The 26,103-nt window shown below is 41.8% G+C and overlaps 1 protein-coding gene across 4 annotated transcripts in view; it reads left to right on the top strand.

Annotated features, from left to right (window-relative positions):
• Nucleotides 1-2,479: 2,479 nt before the first annotated feature.
• DACH2 (dachshund family transcription factor 2) overlaps nt 2,480-26,103 on the top strand; it is a 544,577-nt gene continuing 520,953 nt past the window's right edge. For all 4 annotated transcript variants that reach the window (XM_050965050.1, XM_050965047.1, XM_050965049.1 and 1 more), the window contains exon 1: nt 2,480-3,199. In XM_050965050.1, coding sequence (XP_050821007.1) covers nt 2,691-3,199 — 509 coding nt within the window. In that variant the 5' untranslated portion in view covers nt 2,480-2,690. The remainder of the gene's footprint in view (nt 3,200-26,103) is intronic.

Below are 26,103 nucleotides of genomic sequence, written 5' to 3' on the forward strand. Positions count from 1 at the left end.
CATTGGCCAGAGCTCTTGCCTCCACTCATGCCATGTACCCTGGTCCTGGATCATGAAGAGCAGCAAGGGAGGTTTAGGTTGGATATTAGGGAAAACTTCCTAACTGTCAGGATAGTTAAGCACTGGAATAAATTGCCTAGGGAAGCTGTGGAATCTCCATCACTGGAGATTTTTAAGAACAGGTTAGACAAACGGCTGTCTGGGATGGTCTAGATAATACTTAGTCCTGCCATGAGTGCAGGACACTGGACTAGATGACCTCTTGAGGTCCCTTCCAGTCCTATGATTCTATGTCATCAGCATATACCAACAGCAGCACTCACAAGTCCAGAGGTAGCAGCAATATTAAAAGTGGGAGAGAAAGGGTCAGGAATGAGATTGGGATCTCTGTTGCGTCTCACCACCCATGACAATACCTGCACATAGGTTTCACTGTGCGGGGAGGTGGCCATCAGGAGGTGGTAGACACTTTGCCTCCTGGTCAGGGTGGGGAAGGTTCCCCAACTACTGTAAATGGAAAAGGAGGAAGCAGTGGCAGCAGTAGCAGTAGTAATGGTTGGATGGGCCACAGCAGGTGGATCTGCAGCCACCTGGGCATATGCCCTGGGGGCTGAAGATTGGGTGCCTCTAGAGCTGGTGGAAGGGACAGCAGGAGGTTGGTGAACCGTGGAATTAGTGGCCGCTGATACAGAACGAACCTTCTGTGCTGGGCTCTTGCCCTTTTTCTTTTCCTACCCTTCTTGCTGACTGAGAAGGCTTCATTGATGGTGGTGCTTTTGGCAGCAGAGTCCCTTCCTGTGCCTTCTGCTGCCACACCAGTGATGTTGGCAGAGGTATTGGTGATAGCTGCGGTGGCGGATGGGACAGAAAAGCTGAGGTGGAGCAACGATGTTGGCCAGGGAACCCTCCCTCAGTCTCTCTGCCCAGATTGAGGGCTACTATTGAAGACAGGTGATGGGAACAGCCACCAGATGGGGACATGTAAATAATGAAAGGGTGGTTGGGGAGAGAATGGAAGCTAGTCACTCCTCTGCACTAGTATATATGGGGAGGAGGTGGAGGGTGTAGGCAAACCCAAAGGATGGGGGGACTACATCAAGCAGCATGGGAGGTTACTCAGGCTGCACTGGGACTTTAGGTGGGCGTATATAAGCGTCGGTGAGAATACAGCGAATGGGGGATCGAACAAAAGAGGGGAATCACAAGCACGAAGAATATGCAGGTTCACAAGACAAGTGGGGCTGGGTGAAGGGAGGCAGGCAGCAACAAACAGCAAGGAGAGAGGGCAGACGAGGCAGGGGCAGAAGCAACAAACAGTAAAAGGGAGGGGTGGGTAGGGCAAGGGAGGTAGGCAACAAAAAGGGTGGCCATTCATGCATCCACAGAATACGGGATTTCTGGAATAGTGTGGCCCGCCCCCACCTGTGTGACCCTGCCCCTGCCAGAGTACTCACATGGAGGACGCCATTTTGCAAAGCACCCATCCTGCCCCCTCTGGTGTACATGTGAAGTCAAGCTGTTGGGAGTGGAGCAGTGCGCTCTGCAAAATGGCATCCTCCATGTATTCACAATGATACTGGTCAAAACCATGTCTGGTTTTATATTAGTGCTGGACAGGGACAAACCTTAGAAAAACGAGACTGTCCGGCTTAAAATTGGACAAATGGCCTGCCTAGCAACAAAATGTGGGAGAGAGGGAATCACAGAGGGGGCATGTAAGATGGGAGGGGCCACATAGGGTGATCAAATAGCAAGTGTGAAAAATCAGGACACTATTTTTCCAGGAGTGGCTGGGTAAAGGTATAATTGTATATATAAGACAAAGCTTCTAATATTGGGATGTCTGGTCACCCTAGGGCCACATGACCGACAAAGGGAAAGGGGGCATGTGAGAAAAGGGGGACAGCGTACTGCAAGGGGGAAGGGTCTGTGCAAGAGGGGAGCAGTGAACCACACGGGGCTGGAGGTTAGTGGGTAGGCAGAGGAAGCAGGGGGTCCATCAGTCCACTACAAACTCGGAGAGGAGAAAAGGGAGGCAAGTGTGAGGGGGACACATGCACCCATGTGCTAAGGTTGCTGCCTCTGAGGTACAAAGAAACCCCAAACAAACGGAGCACGCAGGATGGTCCTGAGCCCACAGAACTGGGCAGCTGGCAGTGTATACTGAGCACCCTGGCCGACATGCCCGGACAGCTACTGCTAACTGCAAAGATGGGCCGGTCCTGGGCAAACCTGGACAGGTGACAGCCCTATGGTGGCGAGAAGTGAAAAGGCTGCTGCAGCCCCAGGTGCCTGAAAGCAAGAAGCGAGCTGGCAGATGGTCACTTTGGTCAGAGGAGGCGGCGGGGGCGGGCAAAAGGTGGAGGCAGGGCTCCACGCCACTCCCCCTCCTGAGCAGCAGCAACACCAGCAGCCACCTCCTCCTCCAGCGGCAGCAGCCCCAGCTCCCCTCTGAAAGCAGCCACTAGCCGGTGCCACGCTTGCTGAGGGCCAGGCGCATTGGCTGGAGGGGGCTGTCACTCTCCCCCCCCCGCCCCGGTGGAGGTGGGGAGGGCTCTGAGCGAGCGGCTGCTACGTGCGCGAGCGATTGAGTGAGTGAGTGGGAGACTCTGTTTTGGGTCGTATTGCAAACAGTTGGGGAGAGTGAGCGTGGCAGGGAGCGCGGGGCTGAGCCGCCGCAGAGAGTGGCCATGGCTGTCTCCTCCGCGCCTCCCGTCATCTCGGCAACTTCCAGCAGCGCCAGCAGCAGCGGCAGCGTGGGGGGCCCGGGGGGCTTGTTCCGGGCAGACCCCCTCTATTCCTCCAGCCCCTCCGAGTCCCCTAGGCTCACCAACAGCCTGGTCAACAGTTTCCTGGCTTCCAGCGGCGGCGGTGCGGGCACGGGAGGCGGCGGAGGGGGTGGCAGCAACGAGTGTAAGATGGTTGATCTGCACGGGGTGAAGGTGGCTTCTTTCCTGGTGGAGGGGCAGGAGCTGATCTGCCTGCCGCAGGTCTTTGATCTCTTCCTCAAGCACCTGGTGGGGGGGCTGCACACGGTCTACACCAAGCTGAAGCGGCTGGATATATCGCCCGTGGTGTGTACGGTGGAACAGGTCCGCATCCTGCGGGGGCTGGGCGCCATCCAGCCCGGCGTGAACCGCTGCAAGCTCATCACCAGGAAAGACTTCGAAACTTTGTACAACGACTGCACCAACGCCAGGTGAGCGGCAAACTTCGCTGTCACTCCTCTCGCCCCGGCTCGGCGCCTCTCCTTACTGCCTGCCCACTGCCAAGGGAGGGTGCTCAGTCTCCTCCAGTGAGGGTGGGTGGGTGCCCGGGCACCTTGCGCTCTTAGGGCAGCCGGAGCCCTGGGCACAGTCACGCCCGCGCCAGGAAAACTTTGTTTCCGCGGGAGTCCCAAGCCTGGGGCGGGTGGTGAGAGTGCTCCCGAGCTGCTCGTGCCAGGCCAGCCCGGAGGCTCTTCTCTGTAAACAGAGCAAAGAGCCCGCTGCCGAGCTCTCCGGAGCCCGCCGCGTCCCCTCCAGGGCTGTGAGCGCTCCCTAGCGCGTCTTGCAAGGTGCCTACAGCCCTGCAGGTTCCGCATTAGGGAAGATGAGCCCCAGAAGTCCAGCCTGATTGTGGGGCTCCGCTGCACTGCTATACCGGACGGTCTGTTGATAACGTGCAAACTGCCTCTTACCCTGTGATGGTATCTTTGAGAGAGGGTGGAGATGCACGATGCGCCAAAACTAAGCAATGCTTTAGAAACGGAAACCCTGCGTTGGCACGAATAGTCAGGTTGCGAATGGGGCAGTGTTCAGAGGATGCTCCCCTCACTTTGGCTAACTGTTAGACAAGTTTTCTGGACGGTATGGTCACCTTAAATCACCGCCTCTAACTACACAAGCAGTAGGAGCATGCAATGCAGTTTGTGATGCTCGCTGCCAGAAGGGACCATAGCAGAGTTAGATGGTGTAAAGGAAGCAATAAATTGTATGAAATCTGTTCTAGAGAAAGAGGAGTGATTTAGTGTAGGTGATTACACAGAATTCTTAAACTATTGAACTTTCTTGCTAAGGTTTATTAAATCTGTGTGCCAGGTAACTGCACTGAGCACGAACTTGGCAAATTATATGAAATAATTATTCACTTTCTCACAGATATAGTGTCTAGATAATCTTTCAAATGACTGTAAAAAGGAACCCAGTACTTTTTGCTTTAAGTTCTTAGCTGTATATTTTTTCTCTCACTGAAAATTATAATTTCTAGCTGTCTGGGTTGTGAACATAACTTGTGATACAGTAGTCATAAGTCTTGCAAAAGAAATAATGATAGCCAAAGAACATGTACTATGTGTGTCTGAGGAGTATGGGTAGTTTACAGACAAACTGTTGCTTAGTATAACTCTGGAATAATGGTACATTATTTAATCAAAGAGGTTTTTACTGTTGTTATAGCCCTTGTCCTGTTGTGCCTAAGTGACTAAACCCAAAGCTGGTTGTATTCGTGGAAGATCCCTGCTGGGTTCTTCATACATGGGGGGTCAGAATCCTTGTTTGTGACCTCATAGTTCTTGCTTTAGAAATGATAATGATCTTATAAACAAAAAACTCCTCAGGGCTTTATAGAAATATATAGTGAGAAAGGGTAAATTATAAGAGAGAGAACTCTAGATGACGTCTAATAGTTCAACATTCAGCAATTTCTGAGGAAAAAACTCAGACTTATCTTTCTATCTTAACAAGAAACGTTATCTTTACATATGCTGTTTACAAGTACATTGTTTAGGCCTGCCATGACTTACAGCAGGGAAAAGTTAACTTTCTTTATTAGGAGACAAGTAGTTAGTTCTTACCACTTAGACTCTGCTATACGATGGTTTCATGTTTTAAATAAATGCATGTACACGATGAAATTAAAAGTCGTGTTTCACTTATTTGGGGTCTGATCCTGCTTCCATTGCCATTGGCTTAAGTAAGAGCAGATTTAGGCTTTTGATTCTTATGGCAATTTTTTTTCTCCTCGTGTTGTTATGTTTTGTTCTCAGTGATAAAGATGACATTTCAGAGCTGCTTTAATTCCATTCCTGCCTGTGTCCACATGAACTGTATTCTTTTTCTTGCTCACTTTCAGTTTCTCCTGCTGCCCATTTATTTCAACAAGTCATACTCCTCTGTGACATCACAACTACTGCCACATCAAAGTTTTGATGTATAAGTACGGTTTGTGACCACTGTATTTGAAAAAGATGGGAACAAAATTCTATAAGGTACCCTTAGTATACCTAGCACTTAAAATATCTTTGGCTCTTTGCAAAATATTCACAAAATCTTGGTTCCCAAACTAATATTAAAATAACATGTTTCTGAAATTTGACTGGCAAGTTGATCTCAGAACCACATTTTTGAGCAATGCAAACAAAACGACCAAGTTGATTAGTGAAAATAAGTAATTGCACACAATTGAGTGGATGATACAACCCCATTATACACTGACTTGAACATATGTACACATTGACAAAAATGGCACAAAATATTGAAATAAGTGTTTATTTCAATTTGTTCTTCACCAAAATCACATGGCTGGGAGAGGGGATAAGATATGCAAAGAGAGGCAAAGGCAGAGGAGCTCTAAATGAGAAGATAGGAGCTGAGAGATGCTGTAGGAGGGTTTGAAAGATGCAGCCAGAAGAGCCAAGAGATGCAGTCAGAAAAATACGGCTGGGGCACTGGAGAGAGAGACCAATAGGACTGAAATAAAGGACATACCTGTCCAAGGGCAAAAGCAACTCTCAGTTTAAAAGATTATACAGGAAAAAGCACATGTGCCATGTGTATAAGCCCCTTTTACCTAATTTTGGAAATGAAATTTATCTTCATCTGCTTAGGGATAACTGATATCAAGATATTTTTGAAGATAAGTTTCACATTTAACGTCACCACTGACTATCTCAGTGTTTATATGCCATATTATTTTCTTCTTTTGAAAGTACCAATATCTGGAAATAAACTCACTACTATCGATATGTTTTGCATTCAGATCTACACATGTAGTGCGTTATAGCGATTATGAGTGCATGTGAAACAAACTTTTTTCAGATGAATTATCATAAAGTTGAATGCCTGCAGCTTAGCAATGTTAATTGCATTGTATCATGATAATTTGAAATGCTTAACATGACACTTAGTTTGCCAATCAAATTATTTATTCACCAGACCAGTATACTATACTTCATGTCAAAAAATGTCTGATGATAATAGATAAATTGTCATATGTAATGGAATTCTCTTGTCTCTTACTAGATGTAACATATCCTGGACACTACTGTGCACATTCTGTGAATTACATAATACATTTTAAAGTTCATTTTGTCATACAGTGTAAAATAGTTGTATTCCTATACCTGGAAGTAAAGTCAGGAAAGAATGTTATATCGTGAAAAGTTAGAATAAAATCTTTGAAGATGTGTTGTTCTACCATATTACTTAAGCATTTTATCTTGCAATTCCAAAATGTTGTACATTCCTTTCTTATCCTCTGAGTTATAAAAACAATTTTATAGCAGATTACTATATAGATTGTATTTAAAATCATGTTCAAATGCAGAGGCAGGCTCAAAAATTGCTGGAAAAGTAATTAGAGATCTCATAGTTGATTTTTTTCTCTTTCTGTGATTTTTAAAAACAAACTACTTGTTTCCAGCTTTGCATTTTGCGCTTTTGCATTAGAATGAAAAACACAGCAGTGTAGATTAATCAAAGAATGGACATATTTAACTTTTTGTTCTCACTCCTCTCTGACACAATATTTTCTTAATTGAACTTGTCTACAGAGCTCTTAAGAATTATAGAGAAATGCATCTGTAAGTGAAAGTTTCCTCCCTAACACCAAAGTGAGGTTTTTTGTGAGGTATAAATATAATGTTGTACACACATCCCCATAAGCAATGTTCTTAGCCTTAGTTGTCATTAGCCATCATTATATAACTTATTTTTAGGAACCATAAAATAAAACTTTAATCTTTTTATAAGTCAGTTAATTGTAAGTAGCAGCTTCAAGAATGAGTGAATCTTTTTACAAAGCCTAAATAAGAAATAATTTATGATATTTTGGAAGATTACTTAAATCAGACCACCAGTTGATTAATTGTAGCATTATAAAGTTTATTCTAAGATTTAAAAGAAAAGATGTATAATGTATTTGCGTTATAACAGCTTAATATACAAGTACAGTCAGAACAGTTGTACAACAACATATAATAGGCCCTTAAAATCACAATTGCATATGTATGATTCATACCCAACCAGTAGAATATTTTTGTTAAGATTCTTCTGGGCATTTGTATTAGATGAATGCTGTAGTCTGTTGTGGTAGTATTGCTGTGGATTATCTGGTGAACATATAATAAAATATTTCACTTGAGAAAGTGTTTTCAGGTAAAGGGAACTGCAGAGCAACACATGGCTTACTTATTTTCTGTGACGAATTTAAACTATTTTGTTAAGCTAATATTTTGTATTACTTTGGCTTGTTCATAAACAATTAAAGGCTTTAGAAATGAATCTATGCAGTAAATGCAGACATTTTATTTCATGGCATAATGAGGGTCTAGTCATGTTGTCTATTAAAAGCGGCCCCATAGTCAACAATGCTCCATCTTTTATTAGAAGAATGATGTCAAGATTATAATTAAAGCAATCCAGTCATGTGCCACTGCACAGAGCTTCCATGTGTATATTGATTTTAAATGTACACTTACGCTTCCATAAACTACTTTGCCTTTGCCTAAGTAAATATTTAGTGTTAATTCATACTTGCCAAAAACTTGTTAGTTTAGGAGGTGATGTTATATTAAAATAAAAATAATCAATTTTCTGTTTATTTTTTCTTTTGTGGATGGGAAATTTACTTAAAACATTTTATTGAGGCTTCTTGCTAGTGTAGTGGACTTTGTTGGGATGCAGAAAGAGATTTTTTTCCATTTTTAAAAGGAAATTACTGATACCTTTCGAAAAGTAACTAAGATGAACATCTTTAGACTTCTGAAGTTCTTATTCATCTCAAAATCTTTGGCGTTTTGTAAAAATGCTTCTCATAGACAAATCTAATATGAAGAAACCACAATCAAAATTCTTTACTTTTCTGATAGCAGTAGAGCTTTCCATCTGTAGCATAATTGGCTTTTTCCAAAAGATGAACATTTAATAGTTTTTCTGTCTACATTTATTTAAATTTTCTAATGTAACTTCTTCAAATTGAAAATACTGTGTTTCTGGAGCAAAGACAAAAAAGCAAAACAATTAGGTATTAATGATATTCTTGTTGCATATTCAAAAGGTCTTTGCAAGCATTTCTTCTTCTTTTCCCTTTTCACCATCTCAACCTGCAGAACTCTTCACTGTCACTTCAAATCACACAATTCTAAAAAGATAAAACCACATTTAAACTCATTTGCTTTGGGAAAGAAATAGAGCATTTGCACCCAATAAGCCTGATTGTGGAACTGCATGCAAATTGTGTTTTGATTTATCTCTTTTGCACTTTTTTCCATTTGAATTGATCTTGCATTAATTTTGCCAGGCGGCTCTGTGAGGCTGCAGATGTTGCCCTGTGTTTAATAAATCAATGAGACAGATCTGAATGAATCACTTCAGATGGATTCTCTGCTCGGTTTGATGTCTAGATGTTATTCTTAGCTTGTTATCATGACAGATGCATTAATGTTCCCATACACTGCCAGCAATGTCAAAGAGATTGAAGCTTTTAAAGTGGCGGTATCCCCTTTTTTCAGTTGTATTAGAATAACTAAATTGTCTTTTTGGAACAGGGCAAAAATATAAACTTAATCAAAGGATTAATCTGGGGAAAATATTAATCTCCAGATCACCCTGTAATACAAAGTTAAACATGTATAATTTCATACTGAATGATTAATTATTGTAGAATGTTGGAAATCAATATTAAAATCTAAATGTAGCTTAGCTTTTTAATACTGTAACCATTTTCTCAACATTAATATTTTATTGTAACAAGAATGACCAAAATAAATAATATAAGATTGGGATACACTGAAAATGTCACTATAAATAGAATATAATTGTGTCCAAATTGCTTAGAGGATGGAGTTTAGTTTTTTAATTCTCAGTAATGTATTTCTTTTGGATTTAACGCATCTAGGTTTAACGTTTGTTTGCAGAAGAGGAAGCAGCTTGTCTGTTGTGCTTTCATTATTACTTCACCATTTATTGCTGAAAATATTACAGAAATTGTTGATCAGTTGTTTTTTTTTGATCCACATAGTCAGGTATCAACTAACTTGGAGTAGAACCCATGGATCACAGATCATAAAATAGGTTGGCGTATTCTGACTTTCACCGACTATTTTAGATTCTAAAAAAGATTATGTAAAGCATAAAAGGTCCTTGTTATTACACTGCAATTGATCTTCCCAACTACATTAAACACAATTATAGTATTATGTTATGTTTTTAATGGCATTCCTTGTTTTCTCTCTAATAGGTAAATGAATATCTTGTGATTTGTTGTGAACCCTGTGAGATGCATCAATCTAATCTCTGTTTCCATCTCTTTTATGTTAACATTTTATTTTTATAAATGACTAATCATGTACAAATATATATATTTAAAAAACTTTTTACTTTCCTTACATTAAGTCTTTTGACAAAAAGTGGGAAAAATCAGCTGTTACAGATGTAGATTTATGTTTGCCTTCTTAGCATTCTTGCTACAGTAGTTCCAATTTGATAAAGGAAACAGTATGTAATAGAAATATGCAGTATATGCAAATAACCAGACACTTTTTAACATTTGGATAAATAAAGGTACATGTAACAATGTGTGGCGTAGCATTAAACTTACAAAACCAGAAGTGACCAGCTCTAACTTCATGAAATATACTCTGTATAGGCTGCTCTTGGGTACATGTGTGTGCTTTTTAAATGGTAAGCTGATAGTGAACTCCAGGACAGTTGAGGCCCAGAGGAAAAAATCCTTATGTTGGAATTGTACTGCTTATTGTATAGCTTTGGAATGAGAGATCACTGTCTATTTTTAAATATTTTATAACAGTTGTATGAATAATTTTGCTAGATATTAAATCCTGACTGAACAAATTTTACAAATTGGATTTCTAATTATGTCAGGTTTGTCAGCGCCCACATTAAAAGATGTTGAGGCCTAGTCTTAAAGTCCATATTTGGATTTTGCTCAGGTGAACCTCGCATTGAGATCAGTGCAAGTTTGCCAAAACAAGGGATGAGTAAGAACTTATTTATAGATATTTGCTAGTATATGATCCTTTCTTTTCAGAATTGGGTCGTAATGCTAAAACCTTCATTTGATTTCCTTTCTGCAAGTGATAAGTCTGTTACATATCAAGGAAAGAATTGGCATGTACATGTATTTCTTCTCAGAAAGTACCATAAATAATTTTGGTCCTGATCTTTCTTCCACAGAACTCAGGACCTTTTGTTCTTTGGTCTGCATATTCTTGCATTAGTATAATTTTTAAATTTATTTGAAGTTATGAACAAAGATGTACACTTTTAAATCTAAAATATTTGTCTAAACACTAGATCCTGACAGACACCCTTGCTTCCTTTTTTTTGGCAGAGTTCTTTGTGTGATTATTCTTCAGCTTAATTAAACTTATTATGTAAACAGAGATAGTACAAAAAGCACAATTTTTAACACATCTTTATCTGAAGTACGCTAATAATAAACTGTAATGGCAACAAGAAAAAACAATCGAATGTACAAATGGCAATTTATATGACGTTAACATTCACAATTTGAGATTCCTTAGATTGTTTTGAAATTAGAGATATTGTAGTACTATGACATTTTTCTTTCAGTGTAAATTAAGGCAAGATTTTTATATATTATGATTAAACATGAATTACCAAGTGCAACAAGTACACTAGTATGTAATGATTCTCAGAAATTTGGATTTATCCTGCTTGATATTAGAATTGTCCCTTGGGGCAGTGCACTTTTGATCTTGATTCCCTATTGGTAAAGCATGGTTATTCAAAGTGACTTGGTAATAGGTATTTTTTCTCTCATTCTACAACCTGTGAATTAGAAATATTGATACCTATTAAGTAGTGCACTTTGTAGACTGCCCTGAAGTGTTCCAAGATACCAGTCCTAATGAAACTTGTATTCACATGCATTTCTCTTTTCCTTGGTGGCATAGCTAGATTGCCTTTTTTTTGTATGTGTATATGTGTTCATATATATACAAAGTTTACAGTCACAAGAAATCTTAGGGAGATTACATTTCCTGTGGCTGTATATTATTTTGACCTGTTAAGCCTGTTTTGCTTGTTAGCGTATTGTCAGAGCCTTCTTGATTCAGTTATAAATACTGGACCTCCACTCCCAAAAGTACAAAGAACCAAAACAAAAAAGTAGCACCAATTTTATTGTCATACAATGATTTTTAAACAAGTCTGCTTGTTATAATGTAGTGTGTATGTTAAGGTCTAAAATGTTCAGCTTCAGTTGTGTCTGATGATCTTATCAGGTTTCTGGCAACTGATATCTGGTAGCAGCATTTAAGCTACATTTAGTCTATCTGCTATTTATGTGATGGGTTAAAAAGAAAAAGTAATATTGATTGGTCTCTGGATTAAAGTTTGAAATCGGCAACAACCTGAACACACACAGCTTTTTTTTATGATTTCTCAGCTTGCCATTGATCTACCAGTTTTATTGCACTCATTATTTATTAAAAGAATTTGCAAGCTAAACATAACGTTAAGCTAGTTTGCACACAGGGACCGCACTTAGGAAATTGAATGGAAATTGCATTAGAGATGAACATCTGTGCTATTTTTCCACTCATGTGTTTATGGGTTTGTATAAAAGGTGTATTGGATTAACAGTTATAACCATTATAGCTTGCAGCAATATGTTAGACACTGAGCATTTAGTTGTTATTTAGAAGGAAGTCTCTTTTTTGCTTATCTTAAAGGTATGGTAATACCATCACAGACAATATTTTGATTCTTATTCTTTATTAATGCAGCTGTTACAGTTTATTCATGTATAAAACTCAAGATATCTGACAATATTATACTTGTGATGTACTCTATACAACTTGAGATATCTGACAATATCATGCATCTGATATGTTACCGATGCAGCCTAAGGCTGTATTATTAATTTATTTAATTAAAGGTTTCTGGTGACACTATTAACTAAAGAATTGCAGTATGAGTAGTTCGCACATTACCAAATACTGACATAATATGTGGTCTTGTTTTATATTTACAATATACAGATGGATAATGAAATTTTGACAACTTTATCCAGTAATTCAGATAACTTGCTGTCTGTCTTAATCAGAATCATTTCTATGACACTTTGCAGGAGCAAGCCCAGTGAAAATCTTAAATATTTTGAGATCCTTTTCCCTTCAGTATACATGTCTAATTATCCTCAATACTAATAAAAGTTATATGTGGTACATCAGAATAGACCCCCTAGAGGTTTGGAATCATCTTTTATAATACAGTGTTGTTTGTATTATCCTTTTGAAATAAAGAGCTATAATAACTAGTATTTGGGATGGGGGGTGGGGTAGGGTTAGGTTGGTTATTTTTAGATATCAGTTTTAAAATAGAGTGAAATAATGCAATAGTGGCTTCAGGGTTCTTTGAATTAAAAAGTATAGTTTTAGAAGTAAACTATTTGAGGTTTATTTAGTTTTTAAAAATATGTGCAGTCAATTACATTTATGATTGGAATGAGTTGAAGTGCATCATCACTTGCATCATCAATGCATATTCCCTTTCGTTGCTGTACTCAGTAGTCCACATCTCACTGGCTCATCAGATTGGTAACTCTTCAGAGTATCCCATGCCAAGTAGGAGAAATAGCTCTGTTCTTCATGTCAGAAGATTATGTTGACCCGTTTTGCCTCCTCTTGGAGAAATGACCCACTTCTAAACTGAATACTGTAAACAGGGGGTTGTATTTCTCAATATGAAGAACAACTGAGTTCCTCAGGAAAAAAAAATCCAGTGCTTTTGGCTTTTTTTTTTAACTTAATTTTGTGAACATTGGTAATGTTTCTTGTCACTTTTGCTCCCAGCCCAGTTTTCATATGCTATCACATAGCACATCTGAACCTATAAAGAAATTTAGATAGAGATTGGGTTTAACATCGAATTGAAATTTGCATCAGTGGGGATGTGGTTTGTTAATCCTTGTAATGAGACCTATATGTACATACAGAATTAGAATACTCAAAAAAATAAATAAAAGCCACCTTTGTAGCGCCATTATTGTGTGAGAGATTCCTAGGAATACTCCAGAAACTAACTTCAGGACCCCTGCAAAAGCCTATAATTTAAGGATATGTCAGATATTGTGTGTGGGCACGTAATGAAAATAGAATTTTCAGCACATACCTTTATTTTTCATTATATCTATCCTGTTTATTTGTTTAAAAATGACTGTATATATGTATCCTCACTATGTCCTTTCCTTAATTACACCAATCCTTAGAACCTTAGTTATGTTTTCTTTCTGTTTACCAAGTTTCCAGGAAAAGTGAAACTAAAACAAAACACTTCATTATTAATTACTAAGTTAATCAAAATTATCTTATTACCATGAATGCAAATAGAAAGCTTAGTCCAGTATACTTAGACAACACAGGGTGGTACATTGTGGTAGAAAAATTTATTGCTGTGAGGTTGGGATGATCACAGTATGTTGCAGTAGTGAAGTTATGAATATATGCTAAGCCAACCTTCTAATACTTTGCACTCCTTCTGCCTCCCAAATTACTTGCTAGATTTCTGAGGACATATATGTTGATGAAATAGTGTGGGTTTTGTTTCCAAGGGGGAATGAGTGTAGAAAACACATTCTGTTCTGACCATAAAGAAGTCTATCGTATCTTTTTACAACAGCCCAAATCCCTGCATTAGAATGAGTTAGTTACTTCAATGTAATAATAACACAGGTGTTCAACATTGAGAAAATTAAAATTGTCACAGGTTTCACTCCCACTGTGGACTTTGAGTACAGATATGAAGACCTGCATGTGAACCCCTAAACTGAATTACCAGCTTAGATCTGGTTTTGCTGCCACCACTCCCAAGTACTAACTCTCTTCCCTGTGTAGTCTTGAGAGACTTCACCAATTTCCTGGTGAACACGAATCCAACCCCTTGGATCTTAATACAAGGAGAATTTAACCATCCCCCCTCCTTTCCCCAACCAATTCCTGGTGAGTCCAAATCCAGTCTCCTTGGATTCTAACACAAAGAAAAATCAATCAGGTTCTTAAAAATAAGACTTTTTATTAAAGAAAAGAAAGGTGAAAGAAAAAAACCTCTGGGAGAGATTAGCATACCAGCTACTCTCACAGACAACAGATTCAAAACACAGAGGATGTTCCCCTGTGCAAAACTTAGTACACAAAAGAATTCCAAATTTGATTATTCCTCTAATTGCATAAAGACAAAGTCACAAAGGAAAATAAACATAACCTATTTATTCTTTTCTAAAACTTACTACTCTGATAAGAGGCTGGTTCCGTGATCTTTTCTACTCCAACTGAAACTCAAACTGACCAAGACAAAGGGAACTTCCCTCCTTTCTTTTGAAACATCTTGTTCCCCCATTGGTTCCTCTGATCAGGTGTCAGCTAGGCTAGGTGAACTTCTTAACTCTTTACAGGTAAAAGAGGCATTAACCCTTAACTGTCTGTTTATGACAAAAATATTTTAAGAAGAGTAAATATAGTACACTGAATCCATACACTGTAAGTACATTTTAAACTATTGCATATTATGCATTTGGTAGTGGATAAATGCCAGTCACACTACGTTTGCCCTGCTGCAGGCTCAGACTTCGACTACTGACTTGATTTTTTAACAATAAATACCATCAGAAAGGACCTGCTGCAGGCAAACATGAAGTCTATTGGGTTTTGCAAAGTTATTGGACATATTTCATACTTCATAGCTTTGGAGGTGGCTTTATTGTCTTGGGGATATATTTTCCTTAGGATGCATGTGTGTAGTTCCCATCAAACTTAAGGAAGTTATGATCACACATTGTGCTCTTCGAAACACTGTTGAAAAATAGAAATTAGGCTTTTAACTTTTTGTCCTCCTTGATTTCCCCTTTCTCTCTGTTTCAGAAGGTACAAGTAGATAGCTATAATCAAAATGGTGGCAGTTATAAAACAAGAGAATATATAATCTGAACAAAACCTTGAACAATAACCTAACATCAAAAGCACACATCATTTAAAAAAATAGAGAATTATGCTTTCTCTAGCTGATGAGCATATTACTGAAACAGCAGGCTTTTTGTAGATAAACTTTATTGGTTTTCTGTGGCACTTGTAGCATCTGAGGGCTTCACAAACATTGAATTAATATTGCCATTCAGCCTCATGTTAGGTAGGGAAGCATTACTATCCCCGTGTAAGCAGAGTCAGGATAAGCTCTACCCTGACATCTGGTGGAAAGAATTTCAGAGAGTGTATTTGCATAGGCACGCCTACCCTATCCCAGACTGCCGAGCTGTGGGACTGCTTGGTGACAAATGATTCACCCTCAGTTGGGTGGTACTTGCTAGACAAGGGACATGGGTTCCAAAACCCAGTGAATTGAGAGAGGCTGGGGACAGGTATCTGTGCCTGGTGGTGCAGTCTCCTTGTGGAGCCAGAAGCACCAGTTCCACCCCCTCCTCTCTCCACTGTGGAATGTCAGAGTTGATTTTTTTTTATTCCCTCAAGAATCTAAATACAGGTTACTGAGCTGAAATCACTTTGGGCTAATGGTGCACTAGGACTGGGGCTCCCCCACTAAGAGCTGAGATCACTAAGAATTGAAATCACTAAAGAGCTGAAATAACTGAGCTGAGAGCACTGAGTACTGTGCTAACTAGTGGGGGAGCCTGAAGTTATACTGTGGAACAGAGCAGCTGGTGGAGTGGAGCAGTTGCGGGGACGGCTGGAGCGGACCACGGGACAGCTGGTGGCAGCAGAGCGGCTGGCAGAGCGGAGTAGCTGTGGGATGGGTGGAGCGGCCCACAGAGCGAGCGGAGCCGAGCAGTTTGCAGAGCAGCTCATGGAGCAGAGCAGCTGGTGGAGCGGAGCAGTTTCTGAGGACGGCTGGAGGAGCAGAGTGGAGCAGCTGGTAAAGCGGAGCAGTTCGTGGAGAAGGCAGAAGCAGAACCCACGGAGAGGCAGGGCAGTTGGCCCCGGACCACGTAAGGTGCCCCTTTCTACCCAGGCTGGGGGGAGGGACCTCTACAGATAAACTCTCGAACTCTGAGGTGGCATTGACCAGAGACTTTTGGGTTGTTGGACTTTGGGGTGATTGGACTTAAAACCCTAAGGGGAAAAAGGACAGTGCCAAACGTACTTGGAGGTGGGTTTTTGTTTATGGTTTGTGTTATAACCCTGTTTGTGGTGTTTCTCCAATGCGATGCCGCATTGATTCCTTCCTTTATTAAAAAGATTTTGCTACACTCAGACTCCGTGCTTGCGAGAGGGGAAGTATTGCCTCCTAGAGGCGCCCAGGGGGGTGTGGTATGTGAGTGTCCCAGGTCACTGGGTGGGGTCTCGAGCCGGTTATGCATTGTGTTACTGAAACGGAACCCCTGGATACTGAACCCAGCCCTTGTTGCTGCCAACTCAGAGGGGCAGAAGGGTTACACCTGTTTTGCAGAGAGGAACTGAGGCACACAGCTAATAAGTGATTTGCCATCATCATACAGGAAGTCTGTAGAAGAGCGAAGAACAAAACTCAGATTTCTTGAATCTCAGGTCAGTACCTTCACCACAAGATCATCCTTTCTCTCTCTACCAAATTTTCTGTTATAAGCCCAGTATTTTTTTCAGCTGAAATTTCTCAAAATTGCTATCTTTCCAGGGAAAAGTAATGTGAAATTTCCCCAGAATAATCAGGCATGGTATTCTGAATAAATGAGTTTAAAAACTAGGTGGTGTGATCTTTGAAAAATCTTTTTTTACAAATTTTGGTTGGCAATTGGTCAAAACTTTGGGGCATGTGTTTTGTAGCTTACTCTTAGTCAGGAATGTACAGGACTTTGTGGAGTTTTCATAGTTCAGAATACAGTATTGGGCTGTGGGGATGGATTTTAAGAATTCTGTAAGTGTTAAAGCACAAGAAGGAAGACAGAACCATTGTACAGATGTACTCTGATGCAGATATTACAGGAGAGCTTGAAGAGTTTATAAATCCTTAAATACATCTTTTCTGTAGAACGTATGTAGACACTCCATCTCCTATACATTGTACACTTTATTCCTAGACCGATGTTGTGGAACCTGTGAATGTGTGTATTTTAAACGTTAGCTCTGCAAAAGGCTACAGCCCTGAAGAGTTTAGAAACTGTGCTGGTATATGGCTCTGATTTCTGTCAGCCTAACAGCTCAAGTTAGGGGAGATTACTGGCTCTGTTGGCGTGGTATTTGGTTTGAATACCATTTTTTGTGTCTCACTGAATGATAGCTGCTTTTTATATTGCACCTATAATTATAGCCATGTACATTATCTGTTATATGTTTTTCTGACATCTATAGCACATTTGTATGTATCGGCATTGTAAATCTTCTAAAAAATGCTCAAGTCATCAGTTGGGAACATGAATATCAACCCCACTCCTGCTGACAGTCCTTTTTAACCCTGCCATTGATATGGAATGTTGCGTGAATCTCTCTGGTCAGGAGGCAAATTTCTGCCGTCCTTGAACTGGTATTCTTAGGAGGCCAAACCTCCTCCTCACAGCATTCATTGAAGAGAGAAAGATGGGCTGTAGAAGACCACATGCAGTTTACTGGTGGGCAGGCACCATACCAACATCATCCATATCAAATCCTGGAGCAAGAAAATTGAAAGGAGCTGGATTAACTGTAGAAGCCACCAAACTCATTGGCTATCTGCTGCCAAGCCTGGTGTCATCTACAAGGTCACAGCAGATCTTTATTTAATAGTTGAAAAAAAGAAAAACAGCCCTGCATACAGTGATATAATTCCATTGTGAGGTTCTGGTGATATCAGAAAGTAGGATAACAGAGTGTGTTTGTTTAGCTTCTTTTATTGAACTGTTGCAGATTTGTTATTTTCTTATATCGTTAGAATGTTTCTTCTCAAGACATTGGCTATGTTTTCAAACAAGAGTGTAATGGTACTCCCACCAAAATGAATGTGTACCCTTTGCACATGCAAACCTCCACATTTGCACAAGTTCTCATTAATGTGCAAATACCTGTTTTCCTCATGCAAATGTGGGATTCTTCCTGCACAAGTGTATCTTTTGTTGCACCTTTGTTGCCTGAAAACATGGTTCTATTTGTTTACATCTTATATAAACAAAAAACCCTTTTAGTGTTGATGTCACTTATTTGAACAAGCCTGTATGTGATGCTTGCTGCTCTAGGGATTTCAGTAATATATATTTTATAGTCTTAATTTTAAAAGATTGTTTTAAATGCACTATGAATATTTTAACTCACACTTAATAATAATGAAATATTAATTGCATAGTTCTTCGAGTGATTAGACCTGCCCATTCCACTGTAGATGTGTGTGCACCTATTGCATGGTTGTTGGAGAATTTTTTTTCTCCACTTGGTTGTACCTGTCAGGGCATTGTGAACGGCCTCTGCATGCAAGTATAAAGGGTGGAGTCACTCCTGACCCCACTCAGTTCCTTCTTACTGCCCATGAATATTGGAGTGTGTATTTCTTGTAATTGCAAATCCTTCCCTTCTTCTTTTATATATTACCTGTTTTACTGGATTAGAGTAGTTTACAAAATTTTAGACAGATTTAGAGTTAAGTTTTAGTTTTTAGGACTTTGGCTTCAAAGGTCCCCACCTGGGTATTGGTCCTGGTAATGGGGTTATGCCTCAGTAGATACACAAATGCTGGAGTGCACTCAGAGAGGAGGATGCCCTGAGATGGTCCTCAGGTCAAAGGGGAGTTGTTTATTCTGGAGTCTGGGTTGGGCCTTTTGAGACTCCAGAAGTGACTGAGCTAATTGGTTAGTTCAACCATTGGCATCTGAAGAGTCAGGATTTGTTCTTAGTGGTGTCTTATGCAGTAGTTTGGGAGCTGCTAAACCTTTTAGTGGTGGTAATGCACATACCTACAGTGGAACCGACACATGCAATATACCTAGAAGAACAACAGTTACAGAAAAGATTAGTGACTGCTAACTATAATGAAATAGCAGAAGAAACAAAGTTAGAAAGTTCCACCACTGCTTCTGGTACCATAGATTGAAAATATAGATTTCAACGTACTCTCACTGAAATCAACGAGTCTTGCCACTGAACTCAGGGCTCTGTATGGAGTATCGCAACTGTGGTCTTCAACCTTAAAACATCAAAATCTGTGGGAGTCTCTTAATGGAGTTCAATGGGCTTTGGATCAGAGGCTGTAAATACAAGAAGGAATACTTTTTTAATAATTTGAATACATTTTAGATTAAAGAAACATACACTGAAGTTTTTTTTAAGACAAATGTTATTAAAAACATGTTACTAATCAGAATGTTAAAATTAAGTTCTGTGAAGCTGACAGCCAAAATGTCTAGGATTATCTAGAAGTGTAGCAACGCTGTATCCCAGAGATGGGCAAACTACAGCCCGCGGGACCCTCCTGCCCAGCCCCTGAGCTCCTGGCCTGGGGGACTAGCCCCCTTCCCCGCAACCTCAGCTCACTGTGCCACTGGCGCAATGCTCTGAGCAGCGGGGCTGCAAGCTCTTGCTCGGCAGCGCAGCTGCAGAGCTGTGGCCTGACCCGGTGTTCTGTGCTGAGCGGTGACATGGCTGCCTGTCCTGTACTCTGTGCGGCACAGCTGTAAGGGAGATTGGATAGAGGCCAGGGGAGTCCGGGGTGGTGGTCGGGGTGGGAGTGTGGATAGGGGTTGGGGTGATCAGAGGGTGGGGAACGAGGGTTGAATAGAGGCAGGGGTTCTGGGGGGGGCAGTCAGGAATGAGAGGAGGGGCTGGATGGGGCGGTGGGGAGCAGTCAGGGAGGTCCACGGGTGGTCAGGGGCTAGGAAGGGGTGGATGGGGCAGAGGTTCCGGAGGGGCTGTTGGGGACGGGGAACAAGGGGTATTGGGTGGGACCGGACTCACGGGGGTGGCCATCGGGGTGAGAAGCAGGGGGAGTCAGATGGGGGTGGGGGCTGGGCCATGCCTGGCAGTTTGGGGAGGCACAGCCTCCCTTGACTGGCCCTCTATACAATTTTGGAAACGCTGTGTGGCCCTCAGGCCAAAAAGTTTGCCTGCCCCTGCTGTATCCCCTTCCCCCAAAAGGGGCCACTGAGCTGTGTGATGGGAAGCCAGCCCCCTTGCTCCACTCCCTACTAAGTGCCACATTGGACTCCCCACCCCAGTTGCATGTGCACTCACCGTGTGGTGGGGTGAGAGCCCAGGTAGCTCCCCTGACCCTCTCAATACCTGTCACTCACTACTCTGTAGTGTGGGGAGCCCAGCTAGTCCCCCTGCCTTCCAGTTCTCTCCGCTCCCACAATAGTGTGGTGTGGGGAGCCCAGTTAGTCCTCCTGAACTTGTAAGGAGCACTTGCCTTTCCTCCTCTGGATCAGGCTGTTGCTGCTCCAGGCTCCCTTCTCCCACTGTATATGCTCCAGCATATGGAATGGGATGGGGAGCTCAGCTATATCCTTAACCGCCAGTCCTCTAAGGGATCTGCTCACCTCTCTTAGCCAAGGAAAAACCTTTCTGCGCAGCCACACTAGCTGAAATTGGGAAGTTAAGGCACAGCGCAGTGTGGCTGTGACCAAGATTCAAATGCAATTTGGGGAATCTGGGGCACAGCCCAGTGTCGCTGCAGCTTGGACCCCTGCCAAAATCCCCATCCAGCTCGTGTGCAGCAGCTGGCAGTCTGCAACCTACAACGGATGACTCTTTACAGTGGTCAACCCTGAAATTTGGGGAACACCTCACTCAAGGGATGCTGATTCACAGCACATATTGAGGTAGGGCAGAGAGAGGAAACTGCCCCAGAGAAGGAGTATCATGTTGGCTCAGAAGAGGGGAAATTATTTCCTCATATTCACACCATCTAGGGGTAGAGACAGACCTCCAGAGAGGCATCGCATGGCAAGGGGTGAGGGGCTCATGAATCCCTTCCCCACCTGATGCTGGGTAATTAAAACCCAGGTGTAACAGCTTACTTAAAACCAGGTTTACAAGTGGCGGCCACCTGGGTGTACATTTGTTTGCAAAAAGGGTGGATTCAAAATAAGATACAAGTGAGTTGACTTCATTACACATTGGGTTTGCTTGTCCGAAGACAAGTTAGAGACGGATAGGTATCTCTATTCCATGTTAGTAATCTGGGAGACTTTGGGGAATTGGTTAGAATGAAGGCATCCAAGATTACTTTCTATGAACTACAAGCTTGGCACATCTTTAGTTTCACACCCCAGGTAGTGCCTTTGGGATGGGTGGTTTATGCTTGGCGGCCTCCTCAGTGATAGCCAGACCCCAATTTTTTGAGGGAAAATTTAAGAGGTGGAGTTTTTGAGTGTTGGACAATATTTTAGTCTGTGCAATTCGGTTTCCTTGAAGGGAAGATGGGGTTCCAGAGTCAGACCTGAAAGTTGAGTGGTACTCATTGGATCTGGGAAGGGATGAAAGCATAATCCTATGGGAACTCTTTCCCTACCTAGTGGGGGTAACTACCTATAAGAATGAAGTCCAGGGCAAGGGAGGCAATTCAGGCAGGGTGGCCTGGTAGTGGCCAGTTTTTCAAGTATGAGTGGGTGGAATTTAAGAGTTGGTGGAGGGAACCAGTGAGAAGCCCATTCGGATGCAGTGAGAGCCAGGGAAGCTTAGTTCTTTTATTGACAAATTTTGTCTTAATGCAAAGCAATTAACATTTGGAACATTCACATGTATATTGGAAGTGTGAGGGAATTTATTCCACTTCTGTGTCAGGGTTAATGAGTTTGGCAAGAAAGGATTTAGACAGGGCTTTGGCATATGGGAATCTGACTCCCTGTTTTTCAAAGTGTCAAAAAACTAATTGAGAGGGTAAGGGGGGTCATAATGCTACAAGAATGTGGAGAGGCCGGGATTGGTTGAAGGGATGGTCTCTATTAGGGTTAATAAGGGCTTAAGCAAGGAGGGATTTTGATAGGGCTTTGGAATTCATGGATCTGCAATAGGTAGGAGGGACTTGACACCTGACTTGCAGGGTATAAACAAATCAATTAAAAGATGACAAGGAGAGTCATAATATATGAGAATGGTGGGAAGGCTGGGATTTGCTTAGTCAAAGCAGCACAGACTTGCTTATTGTAGGTGTCACTGTTTTCTCATGGGGAAGGGAGTTACAGGAGAACCTCCAAGTTACAAACACTTGGAAATGGAAGTTGTTCATAACTCTGAAATGTTCGTAACTCTGGACAAGATGTTATGGTTGTTCTTTCAAGTTTACAACTGAACATTGACTTTATTCAGATTTGAAACTTTACTGTGCATAAGAAAAATGCTGCTTTTAACCCTCTTAATTTAAATGAAACAGGCACAGAAAGAGTTTTTTTACCATGTCAAATCTTTTCTAAACTTTCCCTTGATTTTTTAGTAGTTTACATTTGACACAGTACTATACTGTATTTGTTTGCAAGGTTTTGTTTTGTTTTTGTTTGTCTCTGCTGCTTCCTGATCACGTACTTCTGGTTCCAAATGAAGTGAGTGGTTGATTGGTCAGTTCGTAACTAGTGGTTCGTAACTAGAGGTTCTTCAGTACCTTGGAGAAGAGACGTTCGGTTCATGGCAAAAAAGCATATTGTTGGGGTTCCTGTGTGAATTAGTTCAGGATTGCATTTGTTGTATCCACAGCACAGAATTGGAGCCCAACAAATCAAACCTATCAAAGGTAGCAACCAAATGCATACAAGATAGGAGCCCCCTTTTAAGGCAGATAATTCAGTGGTTTACGTGCTAAATTCTTCATGTTTGTTCCTTCCTTCAAGATCATGCAAATGGGCACAGGAGTTAGTGACTGGATGTGTAGGCATAATATTGTGCATTTGGCTCATGGGTTCAGTGCTGGACTTCAACAGTGAGGCAGCTCTTGGTTGGCATGGATGGAGGGGTGCTTTGCAGGGAGCAAAGGAAAGGGTGAACGAGGCACATGCTCTGGGACCAGATGATGCTCCTTGTTCATTGTTTGGCAGCTCAGGAGCAGGCACTGGATATGTTTATTTTTTCATCTCAGCAGAAATAATTTAGGAGTGTGTAAGAGGGTTGACTTGATGATCAGAGTTGAGAGAGATTTCTGTCAGATCTAGGATTTTGTCCCCAGGGTAATGATTATTTGGTTTGAAAAGTTGCAGCAGAGGGTATAGTGGGGAGCTACAAAACCTCTGCAAGCTGGTAAGGCTAGGGGGTGCGTGAGTAGGGGGCTGGCTAAATTCATATGTGACCACAGGGGATTGGTAATTACTCATCTGAACATATATTATTGGGCACCTGAGTTATTTAGGGAGCAGGGGTTACACATGTCCAACTGGGGAATGGTTACCTTTTTGTCTTCATTTTAAGGAAGGAATCAGTAAATATCTGGTATGCACAGAATGGGAAGGGGGCAGCCAAGCTAAATTGCTGGTGCTTCTTCTGGCAGATGTCCAGTGCAGGTACTTGTTATGAAAGGGATGTGATTATTGAATAAAAAGGATGAGAAAAGGATTTAAAGCATCCTTTTAAGAAGAAAAGCAGTAGGGCAGTCAGCAAAATATCTTCAATGTTTGTATAAGAATTCAAAGAGTCCGGGGACCAAGAAGGATGAACTGGAAGTCATGGAATATGAAGAAAATTGTGATTTAATTGGCATTATAGAGACGTGGTGGGACAACTCCCATGACTGGAGTACCAGCATTGAGGGATATAGCTTGTTCCGGAAGAATAGGTAAGGGAAGAAAGTAGGAAGCGTCATGCTACACGTCAAGAATGTATACACTTGCTCCAAGATCCAAGAGGAAGAAAGCGACAGACCTACTGAGAGTCTCTGGGTGAGAATAAGAAGGGAAAAGAACAGTAGTGATGTTATGTGGGGGTCTATTATAGGCCACCAAATCAAGAAGAGGAAGTGGATGAGGCATTTTACAAGCAAGTAACAAGATTAGCTAACACACTTGAATTAGTATTAATAGGGAATTTTACCTACCCTGATATCTGATAGAAGACTGTTTACACCAAAACATCATAGGTTCTGCAAGTCCTTAGCCTGTAGAGGGGACAACTTTGAGGAAACAATTAGGAAGTCCATCCATTTTGGATCTGGTGTTGACCAACAGGGATGAATTAGTTGCGAACATGAAGGTGGTTAGGAATGTGGGAAGAAGTGATCATGATTTGATAGAATTCAAGATCCTAAGGAAAGGAGGACATGAGAACAGCAAAACAAGGATGCTGAACTTCAGAAAGGCAGATTTCAACCAACTCAGAGAAATAGTAGGCAAGATCTCATGGAAAGACCAGCTAGGAAGAAAAGGAGTCAAAGGATGCTGGCAGTTCCTAGAAGATGGAATACTTGAGGTTGAGCCTCTAATATTACTATGCAGAGTAAAGATAAGAAGAGCCACAGGAGGCCAGTGTGGCTCCACAAAGAGGTTTTTAGACATCTAAAAGCTAAAAGGGATACATACAGGAAATGGAAGGAGGGGCATGTCACCAAGGAAGCATACATGGGAATAGTGTGAGCATGCATGGAAATCAGGAAAACCAAGGCAAAGAGTGAGTTACAGTTGGCAAGAAATGTTAGAGATAACAAGAAGGGGTTCTACAAATATGTCAGACAAAAAAGAAAGATCAAGGATGGTGTGGACCCGCTGTTCAGTGGAGAAGGTGAGCTGATAACGGAAGATGATAGGAAGGCAGAGCTACTCAATGCCTGCTTTGTTTCAGTCTCACAAAAAATAACGTGATCAGGCTACTAGCAAAGTTACTATAGACAACAAAGAGGAGGAGATGCAGATCGGGATAAGTAAAGAACACATCAAAGATCTTCTGAATAATTTGAATGAATTCAAGTCAGCAGGGCCTGATGCCTTTCCCCCTAGGGTGCTGAAGGAATTAGCTGAAGAAATCTCTGAGCCACTAGCAATAATATTTGCAAACTCATGGACAGGACCATCTCTAGGGGAGTGCAGGGCCCTGGATATAGGTGCCGAGTTTCTAATCTTCAAGGGAGTGGTCCCCCCCGACTCTGCCTAGGCCTAACCCCCACTCCACCCATTCCCCCCAAGGCCCCACCCCACCTCTTCCCCACCCAGTTCCGCTCCTCTCCCATCCTCCCCCCCAGTGCCTCCTGACGCCGCGACACATCTGATCTCTGGTAGGTGTTGAGAGAGAGGGGGAGGCGCTGATCGGCAGGGTCCACTGGTGGGCAGGAGGCGCTGGGCGGAAGGGGGGTTCTGGTAGGTCGGCGCCTCCTCACCCTGCTCGCCCTCCTGCCTCACCTCCCCACCTGCCTCCTGTGGGGCCCCCAAAGCGCAGGGCCTGAGGCGGTCATGGTAATTCACCATACCCAAGGGACAGCTCTGCTCATGGATGACAGCATAGTTGCTGAAACTACAAGTTCTGGGGGTGCTGCTGTACCCCCTGGCTTGAAGTGGTTTTCATCATAAAAAGGATTTACAGTTCTGGTTCAATGTCTCTCAACACTCCCACTATAAAAATCTTTCCAACACCCGTGGGTGACAGGAGACTGGAAGACTGGAGAAGGCCTGATGTAGTGCCCATCTTTAAAAAGGAGGAGCCAGGGATTTATAGACCAGTCAGCCTGACTCTGATCTGGGAAGCTACTAGGGAAGTGTATAACACATGCAATATGAAAACACTTGGAGGATGAAGGGGTAATCGCTAGCAGCGAGCATGGATTTGCTAAGAACAAATCATGCCAAACCAGCTTCATTTCCTTCTTTGGCAGGGTAACTGGTTTGATGCATGGAGGAATGTGCTAGATGTAATATATCTGGATTTTTGCAACGCTTTTGATATAGTTCCCCATGACATTTTGATAAGTAAGCTGGAGAAATGCGGACTTGGTGGAACTACCATTA

Source organism: Gopherus flavomarginatus, chromosome 8, assembly GCF_025201925.1.
Source record: "Gopherus flavomarginatus isolate rGopFla2 chromosome 8, rGopFla2.mat.asm, whole genome shotgun sequence".
NCBI classification, from domain to species: Eukaryota; Metazoa; Chordata; order Testudines; family Testudinidae; genus Gopherus; species Gopherus flavomarginatus.